General features: G+C 40.5%; 1 protein-coding gene; it reads left to right on the forward strand.

Annotated features, from left to right (window-relative positions):
- Window positions 1-344: 344 nt before the first annotated feature.
- On the forward strand, window positions 345-4,154 carry GSTUM_00004111001 (uncharacterized protein; the record flags this gene model as incomplete). XM_002842454.2 has 4 exons in its annotated part: window positions 345-668; window positions 736-1,136; window positions 1,215-3,705; window positions 3,754-4,154. The coding sequence occupies 4 exons, from the start codon at window positions 345-347 to the stop codon at window positions 4,033-4,035; spliced, it is 3,498 nt and encodes a 1,165-aa protein (XP_002842500.1). The 3' UTR covers window positions 4,036-4,154.
- Between the last annotated feature and the right edge of the window lie 12,051 nt (window positions 4,155-16,205).

The raw sequence follows: 16,205 nt of genomic DNA on the forward strand, positions 1-16,205 counted from the left end.
TGGGGAAAATACTGTTTGCTTACGTAAGCTAACTCGATCGTCAACGTCCTCTCTCCTGAATTCAGCAACAGCCGAGGCAGATGGGATTCAGGTCTGGGGGGATTCAGAAACCCCCAGGTTTGCTACAGTGGGAGAGCTTTCTCCTAATATTTTAACCACCGGACCTACCTACCATACATCATTGATCTTCTGTTCCAATATCTGGCACCCCCCATAATATACTTAACTGTCACCCCCGGCACTATTGATATAATTTACTGAGTACAGTACTAGTACAATCACGGCCATCCCGAGCAACGGGTCTCAACGATAATTAATTGTTTTGAAATTCCCCACGAACAACCATGTCCCGGAAGCCCTCACCCCCTGCTACCCCCGCAATTGTCTCCTTGACTCCACTGAAGAACTGCCTTCTCAACCTTCCTGTCGCGCTTGTTAACGTACTGGTTTCTGCAAATACTCCAGCGCAGAATGTTATTGTCGAGTTATCCTTCCGTGCCTCTGTTGGGGGAGGGTCAACCGCTGCAACTACCAGGAGCGTGTATGCCGGATGGACGGGAATGCAGAGTAAAAGGAAGCCGGGTGCGGGATCGGGGAGGTCAGAGGAGGCAGTGGTAGAGATGGATCCTGCATTTGCTAGGAATGTGGGGTTGTCTGAAGGATCTAAGGTTCGCTCCACTCTACGAAATGCCATGTTGGGGCTTCACACATAAGGTATTATGTTGATTTGACCAGGTTTCTATTCACCTCCATTTGGACCCTACCCCAGCACACACCTTTCATATCGAACCCTTAACTGCGAGTGATTGGGAGATAATAGAGCTGCATGCGGACTTTCTGGAATTAAATCTTATTTCGCAGATCCGCTGCGTCTCTCCCGCGCATCCGATCTCTGTCTACCTATCCCCTACATCTACGGCTTCTATAAGAGTGACAAAGGTTGAGCCGGAGGATGCTCTTTCCTCCCCGAATGGGTTCGCCAAGGTTTCTCCGGAAGCCGAGATTATTGTTGCGCCGAAGAAGCGGCAGCGCCGACAGAGCCAGGGTGCAAAGTCGGCTACTAGTACCGTGAAAACTTCGATGAAGAAGCGGAGTGATAGTGGGGGTGCGGGAGCAATGTTTTTCCGGGGGGTCTCGTTACCCGCGGAACGGTATCTTCCGAAGACGGATGACGACGACGAGGAGGAAGGGGTTACAGAAGGGGGTGAGGATAGAGAAGAGGTTGCTGCTGGTGGAAAGGGATTTTCAGTTTACCTAGATCCTACATTGCTCATGTCTTCGAGGCACCTTCGGAGTGTCTCCCATGTTGTGGTTTCGGTTGTCCGGCCCCCAGCTATAGCTCCTCCCCAAGATCCGTCTCAGCAACAGCAGCAGGAGGAGAAGGATAAAAAGGATAAAAAGGATGCAACGCCGGAGGTGGTTCCGGCTTCCAAGATCGTCGCAGTTGTACGTCCTTGGGATTCCGCTCCGGACGGGAAGCATGTAGGATTGTCCAAGCTCCTTTCCACCGCTTTATATCTTCGACCTGGGCAAGTGGGTGACGTGATACGCCTTGAGCCTGCGCCGCAACAAGTACCCCAGAAACTGCTTTCAAAAGTTAAGGTCTTTCCATTCCACGGCACTGAGAAACAGGACGGGTTGAAATGGGGTGGTGGAACTAAACGTCTCGAGGAAATGGCTATTGCAAGGTTACAAGAGGTTCTGGGCCCTCACAGACAACGCAACGGGACGAAGGCCATGATAGAGGAGGATAAGACTTCGGTCTCCCCTGGGGAAAGTGTGCTTGAGGGTGCTCTGACTGACGGACTCATTCTCCCGGCAATTCGGGACTCGCCGATTGCTGCCGGTGGCGTCCTCAAAATTGAGGTCTCTGCTGGTGAGGGTGGGGAGGCGCCCCAGTATATTAAATGGGTTCTGGTGGCGGACAAAAAGCCCCCACTCGAGATCGGGTCACTTGTACCCAAGCCTACTCCTCCACCAGCGGTCGTTTCGGAGACGTTGTTCGTCCCGGGAACTGATTCCGATCAGCCGATTGTGGGTGTTGACGACATCCTTTCCTCAGTCACCGACCATTTGCTATCTTCTTCCTCAGTATTGCTCTCAGGTGCTCACGGATCGGGAAAGACTTCAATCCTCCGCCTCATCGCAAAGCGTCTCTCTGGAGCTCCACATTTCCACAGGATCATAGACCCCGGCTCTCTTTCGAAGCTTTCCGAAGAGCGTGTAGGCACAGTTAAAGAGAATGTCTCCCGCTGGTTCACCGAGGCCATATGGGCAGCCGGGAAGACAGGCCACTCCATCCTTCTCCTCGATGACCTCGACAGACTATGTGCCTCTGAGTCGGAAAATCAAGACAATTCTCGAGTGAGGCAGATCGCTGAAGTCGTCGTGGCCGCCGTCAGGAAATACACCTCACCTGGCGGTGCCGGTGGACGCGGAGGTGTGATTATCCTAGCTAGTTGTCAGGCAAAGGAAAGCATGCATAGCCTGGTAGTCAGCGGTCACGTATTCCGCGAAGCACTCTCTCTCAAAGCAATGTCGAAGGAGGGTCGTCGTGCAGTACTAGACGGCGTTGTCGGGGCCACTTCGGGAGTCTTAGAGAAAGGTCTTGAACTCCGCGACATTGCCTCTAAAACAGAGGGCTATATGCCCGGGGACTTGGTCCTCCTCGTCGGCCGTGCTAGACATGAAGCTGTCGTCCGCATGGTCGACGCAGGCGAATCTAAAGAATCCCCAATACTAACCCTCAGGCGTATAGACTTCGACTCTGCTCTCCGAGGATTCGTCCCCGCTGGGCTCCGGGGTGTAAAGCTACAAACCTCCGGCGCGAGCTGGAAAGATATCGGCGGTTTAACAGAAACCCGCAGAATCCTCCTAGAAACGCTCGAATGGCCCACCAAATATGCCCCTATATTTGCTAGCTGCCCCTTACGCCTCCGCAGCGGCCTCCTTCTCTATGGCTATCCCGGGTGCGGAAAAACCCTTCTAGCAAGCGCAGTAGCCGGAGAATGCGGCCTCAATTTCATTTCTGTCAAAGGCCCCGAAATCCTTAACAAGTACATCGGAGCTTCAGAAAAGTCCGTCCGTGACCTCTTCGAGCGCGCCAGCGGCGCAAAGCCCTGCGTCTTATTCTTTGACGAATTTGACAGTATTGCACCGAAACGTGGTCACGATTCTACCGGGGTCACTGATCGTGTGGTAAATCAAATGCTTACACAGATGGATGGTGCGGAAGGACTCGACGGCGTGTACGTCCTCGCAGCAACCTCTCGACCGGACCTAATCGACCCTGCGCTCCTCCGCCCTGGCCGTTTGGACAAGAGCTTGCTGTGTGACTTGCCAAATCTCGAAGACCGGCTAGATATCTTCCGCGCGCTCGTCGGCGAAGGCGGGAAATTGCGTGTGGATCCGGACGTTAGTCTTGAAGAACTCGCTGCTAGGACAGAAGGTTATTCCGGAGCAGACTTGCAGGCGGTGCTTTACAACGCACATTTAGAAGCCGTGCAGGGAATCATCAGTGAAGAATTGCGCAAACGCGAAGCGCTAGAAGAAGAGCAGGAGGGCGCGGGCGCAGCCGGTAAAGATTCTAAGGAGGAATTGGACTTTTTGGAATTCGTCTGGGGGGATAGCCGTAAAGGGAAGGGTCGGGCTCCACCAGTGGTTAGCGCAAGTAGGCATCGTGAACGAATAGCCCTTCTAGAAAAGGTATCTCACCATTCTTCCCATGTTCCCTGCTCCGGCTAACTCTTACAGCTTGAGTCCCTAAAAAAAAAATCCTCGAATAATTCTACCTTCTCCAACAGCAACAACAATTCTGTCTCCGTAACAAAGACGAAGCAGGACGCTGGAACCGCAGAAGTAACAATATCCTGGTCACATGTTGAGTCCTCGCTATACTCCACACGACCAAGTATTTCCCCGCAAGAGCGTAAGCGCCTGCAAGGGATATATACAGAGTTTGTCGGGCAGCGAAATGGAGAGATGCCAAGTGGGCAGGGTAGTACTGAGGTTGGGGGGAGGAGTAGTTTGATGTAGTTATCCCAATGGGGTAGAATACGGGAAAATGGGGGTGACGAATAGTTCAAGAGCAGGTAATGGTTTAATAGAATTACAGAGCATCGGTGCGTTTGGTAGACAACTATGGCTCCCCGATGTATGTTTACTCTGCAGGGGTTGTGATATAAACTTGTGTCAAAGGGATCCCTTTTCGCAGTTTGAAAACTAAGGCGGGAACCAGCGTGTGGCTTCCTGGGTTTTATAAGGTTCGGCGAGAGGTTGTGGAATACCGGTAGTTATGATGCTTGAGGTTAACAGGCGAAATACGGTAGTATACATCTCTCTCCGTTCTAGTTAATGGATTCCTACTCTTTCACGAGGGAAGATGTACGAGTACAGTCGCACCTCGCTATAATGGACCTCTTTGTATGAGAAACCTCGCCATTACGAATGAATCGTACGGGAATCAAGACCCCTGCTCCCATACAAACAGTACTCGCTATAAGGAATTCACTCCAAAACCTCGTTATAACGAACAAAACCCCCCCAACTCTTGGCGTTCTTTATAACGAGGTGCGACTGTAGTGGGGTTATGTGATGTAGACCCTATACACGAGGGATACTTCACTTTGAATATTTTAAGTAGGCAGTAGGATCACCTCTATAGTTCGTTTTTGCTCGTAGTGATTCGATCTGCCATGATTGTCCGTCCCAACCCACAGAGGGTCTCTCGCCCGGGGCGAGATGTATCATGTGCACCGCGGAAAGATATTCCGGGGGCTCCAGGCATGCAATCTATCACAATTAGTTGATATCACAGCGGCGGGTTTTGCGGCAATGACTTAAGTGTTATGGGGATCGGCTTTTCGTACAATATCATACTATTATCCTATATGGAAAGCAGACTCGCAATGGGTTTTCTGCACCCCATCTTCTCACGGGTGTCGATAAACTACGTCACTCCCGTCACATCTCATGCTCTTCAGCAAGAACTGGAATACGATACTGCGCTCAAGCACTCGAGTAGAGTCTTTGTATAATTGGACTTTGAAGGGCGAGCTTTCTAATTGTTTATTTACTTGAACGATAGTCTAAGGTCTGTTTAGGAGCTGGTGCACCTTTCGAGCTTGTTGCGGGAAGGCTCTACTCGATACTCGAGTGGGTTATGGTGCTTAGGAATAGTACTTGCTGAAATTTCTAATGGATCGATCGTGTTTTCGCAGTTAATTTTGGTTGACCCGCAAAATAATCCCTGTCTTGTACGAAAACATATTCCTGAGTGCTTGTGCTACGGTAGTACATTGAGGACATCACTACAGCTAGGACATATATTTTATGTTATTTCATTATTCTTTACAATGATGATCAGAGATTATGCATGTGATATTTCTTATGTGGGATTTGGGCATTATCATGCTTATTATGCATGGTTATATTACCTAATTATTCCCTCACACCTTTATAAAACTGTTTAGTAGATTTTCAGGGTCAAACACGTTCCCTCTTATGAGGAGGATACTCGTCCCGGGCAAGAGGTATCTGAAAATACGAGTCGTGACTTTGTATTGCGTATAGATGTTTTGCCGTATGTTTTAAGAGTCCCTGTTTCCAGATTCTTCTTGCCTGAGACGAGTAAAAGTACAGTCTGCTCCAGCGTTCCGAGATTACCAAGTTGCCAGAGTGGCGGTGTGACTTTGTTTCCCACACAGGGTTACACTTCTATTTCAATATTCTCTCAATATCACATCCCAACTGTTAGGCACACCCAGAATCTAGAGGGCACAGACCTCTTTAGACATGCACACAGACCCTCATTGACCGCGCTGAAAAACACACTTTCAATACACCCCTCCAGCCCCACTGCAAAGCGTGTAAGTCACCTGCTAGCCTTCGGTCATTTTTGTCCCAATACTAAAATGAAAAAGAAATTGGCAATCTCCTCATAATATGATATAAATCATCACCATCTGTTCAACCAGATCCTGTTTGCGGGATATATAAGAGGGAATGACTGGTAACATCCTACAAGTAGTCCGGAAGAAATTAGTTAGGAGTAGATAGTGTTAGATGGTACTATGTTATGTTGAATTAAAAGTTTCCTAAAAGTAATGGGACATTTTGGACAAAGTTATGAATAAGATAAAGCTGCATTACCATTGTGATAGGTGTATACTTAGGCTTACTATTATCATAAAATAGAGTTATTACAAAGTCTACCTACTAAAAATTTAGTACAAGTATAAGTATTATATTACTACAAATTAGTAAAAAAAATATTCAGTATGTCTTATAAGCCAGTTTGTATCTGTATCATCCTGTATATCTTGTGAATCTAGAGTGCATTCTAAGTGGATTTTGAGAGAGAAATTTGACAAATTAAAAATTAGCTAAAATATATTATTGTAATGAAGGCTTACTGTTGAAAGATGGATCCCAACATTGCAACTGCACTAAAAGAGTTCTTTCTCAAAATAAAGATAAATATAAATCAATAGTAGAGTTAAAAAAACAAAAAACAGTAAAACTTAATATTATTAAGCCCAAAGCTTTACTCAATTAAGTCTTGATCTTGAGAGGTAGTTGATTGTCTGAATAGAAGAGAGCTTGTATATACTTAGTTAAAATTTATATATTGCCTATTACTCTCTATTACTATTCCAGCTGCATGAGCACTCAACTCTTATAGGCTGTCTGGTCTGCTTCTACAGGTTGAACCAAACATTCTTTGTAGTGTACTGGACTACTTTATAGTTTTCTGATATCTACCTAATAGAAGTATTTTAGCCACTATATTTTCAATACAATTGTAGGAGTAGGAACTCTTCATATTATAAATATGTTAGTAGTAAGCTATTGTGTTCAAGTGAACTCAAATGCTTTACCAACTATGGAACTCTCTATCCATTGTAAAGTGTTCGCTAGATGCTAATCACGTTATCGGTAATAGATACGATAGTTGGCAGGTGGCCTGCTCTTCCAGAGAGGAGGCGAGAGCTGAGAACTAAAGGAGGCTTTGAGGGTGTACTGAGGAACAAAGAAGTAACCGTTCAACCAAGTATATTGAAATACTGTCTGTCGAAGTCTGCCTTTTCTATCGTAGAAACAGGCGGTCTTTAAATACACAAATCTGTTCATGTCTAGCATGAACGAAACTAATCAAAGGTATCAATCGATACACTTTGGTAAAACTCCTTAAGTATCAAAGCGATACTTAAAACTAAACATAAAACAAAACCAAGTATCAAACGATACTTAAAACAAACTAAGTATTAAAGCGATACTTAAAACAAAACATAAAACAAAACCAAGTATCAAACGATACTTAAAACGAACTAAGTATCAAAGCGATACTTAAAACAAAACATAAAACAAAACCAAGTATTAAACGATACTTAAAACAAACTAAGTATCAAAGCGATACTTAAAACAAAACATAAAACAAAACCAATAACCGAGTACCCGTACTGGTTACATCCATATATACTTAGTCTTCTACAAGATTTCATAGCTCCTGAATCTATCTAGTTCTTTTTTCTATTTTATCTCCAAATGATAGCTATATAACTCTTCTGCTAAATCTCTTTAAAGGTTGACTACCAATACTGGTAGATACTACCTACAGTCAATCCTCCTAGAAGTAGGTCTTATCATAACTTAGACTAGTATCTTAAAGTCATTGACAATTCACCAGTAATACTACAGATTCAGGATAACAGACTTCGCTTCCCTTGCCCATAGGCTTCTGATAATTTCATATACTATTTTTAACTTCAAAGTAGTATTACTCTATTAGTTTTGGTCTGCTTTATACAGAAACATTTGAAGAATATACTCCAGATACTCCTCTACCTCCTTATAAATCTTGCAGACAGTTTATAGTTGACTGGAAAGAATGAGTATATATAGTGTTATAGGATTATCTCTACTTGTAGACTCTAGCTAAACATACAGCCACTCTTTAGACTATAACCTATAATACTAGGGACATATAATAGAATTAGAGGGGGTATTAGTCACTACACTTCCAAGTTACAGCTTGTTCTGAGCTCAATTACTCATGCTGGAATTATCTCTACAACCTGAGATTCAGGTAGTCAATATAGTTTTGTATAACAAACAATCTAGTAAATTCTCTTGAAGTCTCCTATAACCAGTTACTTCTAAGGTATGGTTACTCTAATTCAAAGGTAGAGTAACTCTGCTCTGACATACTACTGAATAATTTAGGACAACTTCTAAATTAACTACTTGGATTATCATACCTAGTAGAATACTCATTCTTCCTTATTAGTAAATACTTTATAAAAATTCATTAATTTCATATAAGCCTTTGATAAGTCTTATATGAATCTAGAATAGTTTAGTAGATTATTGCTATAATAAGTCTAAGGCTATATCTATTTGCTTGTAAGTTCATAATTTTCAGAAAGCTTTTAAATTTATATATTTCTTATATTAGAAATAATTATTTTCTTGGAATTTATCTCATATGAGCTTATTATTAGTAAGTAGCCTATTTTTTATGAATATCTTTTAATATAACCTGTAAGTAATATATGAATTTTCTAGAAATTGAATTTTATAATTATTATAATAGCCGGTTCTCCTCCTATTTTGCTGTCGCTCATAGTTAAGAAAAGCAAGTGTGATGCTCAAGCAAGTATGATACCCTAGACCTTTTTTTTCTTTTTTCTAGTAGAAAGTCCCCTAACCTACCCAGCAACACTGACCTCCCATAATAATAACCACTTCCAAGTCATAGTAGCTAGTTCCACTACTATTTAATAATGCTGATGCAAGTGTTATATGCTGGACCTTTTTTATTTTTAACTAAGTAAGCTTAGAAAATCCTTGCTTTTAGTAATATACTTCTATTGCCTAATAGGCTACAAAGCCTCAGTTAAAAGCTATAAAGTTGGCATTTTTTGTAATAGATTGAATCACCTGATATACAAGAATCTGAATCAGATTCACTTACAGAATTCTTACCATCATTTCCAGTATTTATATTTTCTATACTAGCCTATTCCAATTATTGCCTTGTAGTCAAAATTTCAAACTCATCAGCTCCACTACCTGTGGCAAGTAATTGAAGATCAATTACATCTGTTGTACTTACAGCAACTGGCTTCAGTATTAAGAGTGCCTGTAATAGATCAGGTGGGGGCTGTAAGGACTCAAAATCCTCCGCAGTTGGATTTTTTTGGGATCTGGAATTGCAATCAGAAGCTCAGCTGGAACTATTCCACCTTCAACCTGAATCGACCTAACTTGTATCCTTCTTTCCTTCTCAGTCTTGTATGCATCAACTTCATAATAATACAAGAATGGCTTTGCTTTATTGACTGCTGCTTGGATATTCATTTGAGCCATTTTAATGGCTACTGCCTTCTCCTTCTCAGCCTTTTCTTTATATTTGAGCCTTGCAACTTCAACTCTAATTGTCCTACCTTTTTAAATAATACACCTCGATTTACTTTTATGCTTGGCCTCTTCTTGTATGCTAGTATTGACATAGTGGTAGGATTGTTGCTGCAACTCAGCCTGCACAAGAGATATCTGAGTCCCTTTTATCCATTATTGAAATCTATTTTTAGAACTACGACTAAAGGTTTTGGGACAATCAATCCACTCGGCAAGCCCATTCTGGCACTTAAAATATGAGTTTAGAACAGTTAGTACTTCTAGCTTATCCTCTTCATCTACCACAGCGTGTTCTGTACCTTCAGGTCTCTTACCACTGGCCTAGTTGAGGTAGGTTATTTACCATTGCTCTTTGCTTTGTTGTAATATCGTAACTTTTTGAGAGCAATCTTGCATGAGATGGAGAACATTTCAGACTTCAGAAAGGAGTTTTGTATCATATATGGCTGAAAGGTCTCTTCATAGATGGTACTCAGGTTACGGAAGAATAAACATAATATATACTCTATATCAAGCGAATGAAGAGCATGGTGGATGGCTTAGTTGTGATAGTACTTCTATGGATGAAAGACACCTCTGTTGAGGGGCTGGAGAATATGTGAAAGATGTGAGGGGAACTGGAAGAGAACAATGTAGTTTTCATGATATTGAATAATAAATTCATCCTGACAGTAAGTAATATGACCATCCAAAAGAAGAACGTGCCAATGTGCATCAGGACTAGTACCAGAATGCTTGATAAAGTGATTGAACTATAAGAGGATGATGTTGTCATTCATATATCTGGTTTGTAAAATATTAATCACTTCCATACCAGTTAGATTATTGTAAATCTAATTCTCCATAATCTTTTCTCCAGGGCAGATGACAACTGAGAGTAGTGGCTACCATCTGCGCACATGGTTTTGATAATTGTAATTGACTTACGTTTTTTTGGGCTGGCTGTATAGAGTTTCTTTATTTCGGTTGGAGCTACCACTATCATACTAGTAGGATATTCAATTTGTATACAAGATTCATTCATATTGAAGATAAATTTGTCATACTTGATACTATATTTTGACAGCGTTTCCTGATATTCAAGAAAGAAGTTCTTGAGATCTTGTTCACTCAGGATAGTAAGGTGAACATGGGTGATTGGTTTGGTTTTAATGGTATAAAGGCTAGGGTTTTTCTTAAGCCATTGATGGAACTATAAAAGTGATAGTAGATTACTTTTCTCTTGTTGACGGAGATGGCAAATGACGGTATCGATGATTGAGGGTGTTGTACCTAATTCTATCTCTATTTGGTTATAGCAGAAATGGAATATAGCCTGCTTCTGGGCTTCTGTTAAGATAATATTGTGGCTACCATGCTGATTAAATGTACTATAAGAGTTTCGTTCTTGGTTGCACTTGTATAGCTGGTGTATTCTAACTGAGGAAAGGTTTACATTGAATATTTTGGTAGCTGTACTTGTGAGCTCAGCAGGTTCCTCTTCCAGCTATTCCATAACGTGGTCTAAATGCTACTCGCTTTCTAGCATCTCGATTGAATTGGACATTGCAATGGAGATAGTAGGGGGCTGAAGATATATGATGTTAATTGAAATGACAAATTTTGGTTGGCTCAGAGCAGAGCAGCTAATTTGGAGTTAGAGGATTGGGATTGCTGAAGCAGCTAAGGATTGAGGTATTAGGCAGGCCTCAGAAGCTATTTTCTGAGAGTTTGGACAATTGGAAGCTTCTGGTAGGCCTGAGCAAGACTATATGTCCTGTGGATCAGAATGGTGGTAATTGAGATTTTGGTCTAAGCTGGCCATCAGAGTCAGAGATGATTGCTGTTGTTCAAGGGTAATTGTTATCACTAGTACTGATCTCTCTCCTTGGAGGAATTGTTGTTACAGAAGGTCAGCATTGCTGGGTGGGTTAGGAGACTTTCTACTATGAAAAACAAAAAGTTCTGAGACGTCACACTTGCTTGAGTATCATACTTGCTTTTTCCAACTATGAGCAACAGTGAAATAGGAGGGGAGTTGGCTATTAACTGTTTTATTACTCAAATTTCATACTGCAATAGTTAGGTAAACTGGTACTAATATAAAATTTATTTACCATAATTCTTTTATAAATTAAGTTATTTTTATACAAATTCTAGTTTATTTTTTCTTAAAATTCTAGTTTATCTTTATATCTAAAGTAAATAGTGATTTTGAATATACCTAAGCCTTTTAGAAACAATGAAAAAAAAACTTTTCAGTAAGTATCTTTGATATTAGATTTAATTATTATAGAACATCAATATATTTGTCACGAATGTGACAGGACTTTGTACATGGCTCGAGTATGAGTCATGGGTCTCACGCATAAGACTCACTTGAGTTATATGACTTATTTGTGTTATGATTTATTATGTTTCACACATGACTTGATTATGAGTCATGGCATTTTGTGTAACCGGTACAGGTACTTGGTTATTGGTTTTGTTTTAAGTATCGTTTTGATACTTGGTTTGTTTTAAGTATTGTTTGATACTTGGTTTTGCTTTATGTTTTGTTTTAAGTATCGCTTTGATACTTGGTTTTGTTTTAAGTATCGCTTTGATACTTGGTTTTGCTTTATATTTTGTTTTAAGTATCGCTTTAATACTTGGTTTGTTTTAAGTATTGTTTGATACTTGATTTTGTTTTATGTTTTGTTTTAAGTATCGCTTTGATACTTAAGGAGTTTTACCAAAGTGTATCGATTGATACCTTTGATTAGTTTCGTTCATGCTAGACATGAACAGATTTGTGTATTTAAAGACCGCCTGTTTCTACGATAGAAAAGGCAGACTTCGACAGACAGTATTTCAATATACTTGGTTGAACGGTTACTTCTTTGTTTCTCAGTACACCCTCGAAGCCTCCTTTAATTCTCAGCTCTCGCCTCCTCTCCGGAAGAGCAGGCCACCTGCCAACTATCGTACCCTTTACCGATAACGTGATTAGCACCTTGCGAACACGTTACATTTTGAGCATATAACTTGCTTGAGTCATTTGACCTCTTCAAATTATCATTTTTTATGTTTCTCACGTAACTCGATTATGAGTTATGGAGTTTTATCCATATAACTTGCTTGAGTCATATGACCTGTTTATTTTATGATTTGGTATATTTCGCACATGACTTGATTATGAGTCATGGGTCTTGTGCATGTAACTCGCTTGAGTTATCTGACTTGTTTACGAGGATTTTACATGACTTATAGTTATGAGTTATCAGGATTTAGATTGGCACGAAGAGCACTATATAAGGAGGCTGGTGTGGCCATGAAGGATAGACTCTACATGCTTTGTTTTAAGTAATTTCCTTACTCAGAATCAGAATCTGTAGTCTCTAACACCCTCTTCTGGCCCCCTTATAGGCCCACACGTTATTATACATATTAATATCAGTTGTATCCTATGACTATACTGTCACAGAACTAAAGGTATCAGAATAATCCTATTTATATCACTACCGTCTCTCTGACTATAGCCTGTTTGCAGGATATAGGAGAGGGGACCTCTGGCAAGGTCTAAGAAGTAGAATAGAGTGAATCTGTCAACTATTCAGAGAGTTACTAGGCCTCAAAGATGAGACATCTTTGAAATGAGCCATAAGTAACAAGATATTTTCGAATAAAGATATGATAGTGAAAATTAAAGAGTCTGTTACAAAGAGCCAATAAATTTACATCCATCCATTGATACTTAGAAGAGTTTAGAACTACTGGGAGCACTGTTGAGGAACCAAAGATTTTCATGGAGTGTTACAACTATGTAGCAATACATTATGATTTAGGGAATTATTACCAATACTATATGATAATTAACCTCTACTTTATAGAATAAGCAGGAGTTGCTAACTGAGAGATTATGACCTTACCTATAAAAGAGTGTTTTCTATACATGAGAAAAGTTATTAGAAAGGATCCTATTATTTAGTTATTGAGCTATTACAATTAGAAGTCTTCAACTTCTGGCAAAACGATAAAATGCAACTCTAAGATGTAACCAATTCTTTAGTAAATAGGGAAGGCAATTAGGGTCAATACTATTTGAATTAAGAACTAGACTGTAGTTTGAAAACTCTGAATATTAAGAAATTACTACTGGAGGCAATAGTGTTCTCCAAGTGATAAAATAGTAATTACTGGAAAAGAGTGTAATAGTTTTCAGGGTCTTCTAATATTTACACTATTGGAAAATACTTAACAATAGGACTTATCTTTAGCATGGTATATAATTTGTATGAAAGATAGATGTAGTTGGTGAATACTCAGACATGGGATATAAATATAGAAATACCTTCTAAGCTTTTAGACATTATTAAGCAATGGAAAGAGATCTTAATAATATAATATTGTTTGCATGATTCTATACTACTTTACTCTACTCTTAGTAGTTATAAATGAAATGAGTATGCTGGAAGCCTTCTTGGACAAATTTCCGTCTAGGAAAACAAATCTTAATTGGCCTAGAAGATCTTGTCTCTATACAGGTTGTCTCCACCCAATATTGGCCTCTCTAAAGATGGCCAATGAGATAGTACTTGACAAGCCAGGCAAGTTCTTCTATGATACACCAGCCTCTTTCTGGATTATTTTTTTCCTTGAAACAGTCTCCAAGATACTGGAATGAGTTATGGCCAACTGTCTCTCTTCCATTGTACACTCCCTCAGTGTAATAGAATTCTATTATGCTTTACCAATATAATTAGCTTGATGTTCTCTCCTACTTATGACTCTTTCTAGTAGTGCATATTTCCTTTACTACTTAGTTAGTACTCAATTGAGTATATCTTCTTGGTTTACTTATTTGTATCCTTTGTTATACTACTACCCAGTTGAGTATTCTCTTATACTACTGTTACTGCCGGATTAGTACATTAGTAGTGGCTGTTTGTTTTATCTTATTTGAATTCCATTACTTGTTTTATTGGTTTTATTCTATTACTTCAAGTCTGCTTCTTTAGAACTCTGATTGATTTACTTTCACTACTATGTTAGCACTATTAAAATATTTCCTTGGATATAGTATTATTGTTATGTTTCCTAGTTATAGTTCTTTATATTTAAAGAAATAACAATCCCTTAAGGATTATGTAACCGGTACGGGTACTCAGTTATTGGTTTTGTTTTATGTTTTATTTTAAGTATCGCTTTGATACTTAGTTTGTTTTAAGTATCGTTTGATACTTGGTTTTGTTTTATGTTTTATTTTAAGTATCGCTTTGATACTTGGTTTGTTTTAAGTATCGTTTGATACTTGGTTTTGTTTTATGTTTTGTTTTAAGTATCGCTTTGATACTTAAGGAGTTTTACCAAAGTGTATCGATTGATACCTTTGATTAGCTTCGTTCATGCTAGACATGAACAGATTTGTGTATTTAAAGACCGCCTGTTTCTACGATAGAAAAGGCAGACTTCGACAGACAGTATTTCAATATACTTGGTTGAACGGTTACTTCTTTGTTCCCCAGTACACCCTCGAAGCCTTCTTTAGTTCTCAGCTCTCGCCTCCTCTCTGGAAGAGCAGGCCACCTGCCAACTATCGTATCTATTACCGATAACGTGATTAGCACCTTGCGAACACGTTACAGATTAGGTCTCTGAAGCTTTACAGGAATGATTTTCTAAATATACTACAAGTTGAACAATCACTTTACATTTCTCTCAGCTCTGCTACTCTTAAGGAAGAATTCCATATATGCTTCTCCTCCTATCCTTATAGTGTCTGAGAATCTCCTTAAGATTCTTGAGATACTTCGGAGTAGGTTACATTCTTTATCACAGGCTAGCAGCCTGACTCCTCTCTTCTATCCTGCTCTATAGACAGGACCTTTTCACTTGGTCTATCTTCAGCATAGACTGCCTTGCTGTTTTCTGATGTCAAGTCTAGGAGTGGATTACCAACTTCATCAAGGATACTCTTACCGGTATTCTTCCACATAAGTCAGCTATTCTCCTGATTGGGTATCTGCTTGTATACTGCCAATATTGGACTGCCCTTCATATGGTATATCTGCCCCCAGAGAAGAACCCAGCTTTGGTATACCTTCACTGCTTATTACTCACCACCTTGAACTTCTGCTTCTCTGAAGACCATTACCTACTCATGACCGAACTCACTACTAGATACCTCCCACTAAGCGGAAGAATATGCAAGCCTTCCCTCCTAGTATGGAAGTACCTCCTGATAGATGCTATAGCCTACAGGATTGTCAAGCTAGTCAGTCAACTCCCCTAAGTCCCACCTGCCTCTGAGACCCTTCGTCCTTCTCTACTCCCCCATGTGACCTTGGGGACCTCAACTTCCCAGTACTTATAATGTAGTGCAGACAGCTACTTCTTTATATATGGTACACCCAATATCTACTCTTTCTATATTAGGCATACTCTCTGTTGTTAACTTCCCACCTGTTCATAGGATTGGGCAAATTTATAGCAAGACTTATTCACCAGCTCAGGGCTGGAAAAGGTTACTTCACTATCCATATATCCTAGTGGGACCAGGATATCTCTTCTCTCTGCCCATCCTGTGAGGTAGAACCAAAGACCTACTACCATACCATTCTTACATACCCGTTTTCTAAATATGCCAGAAACTATTACCTCCAAGGGTTTGAGAGCCAGGGTAAAGATGAACACCTCTGATCAACTTCAGTCTTACTACATGACTTGGCCACCTACATTTCTGCTACCTCAATGGGGTTTCTCTCTAACATACCAGTATATGGAGACCAGTCAATGCATATCATTCTGCTTGGTAGCAGTCGGCG

This window comes from Tuber melanosporum (genome assembly GCF_000151645.1).
Source record: "Tuber melanosporum whole genome shotgun sequence assembly, scaffold_10, strain Mel28".
NCBI classification, from domain to species: domain Eukaryota; kingdom Fungi; phylum Ascomycota; class Pezizomycetes; order Pezizales; family Tuberaceae; genus Tuber; species Tuber melanosporum.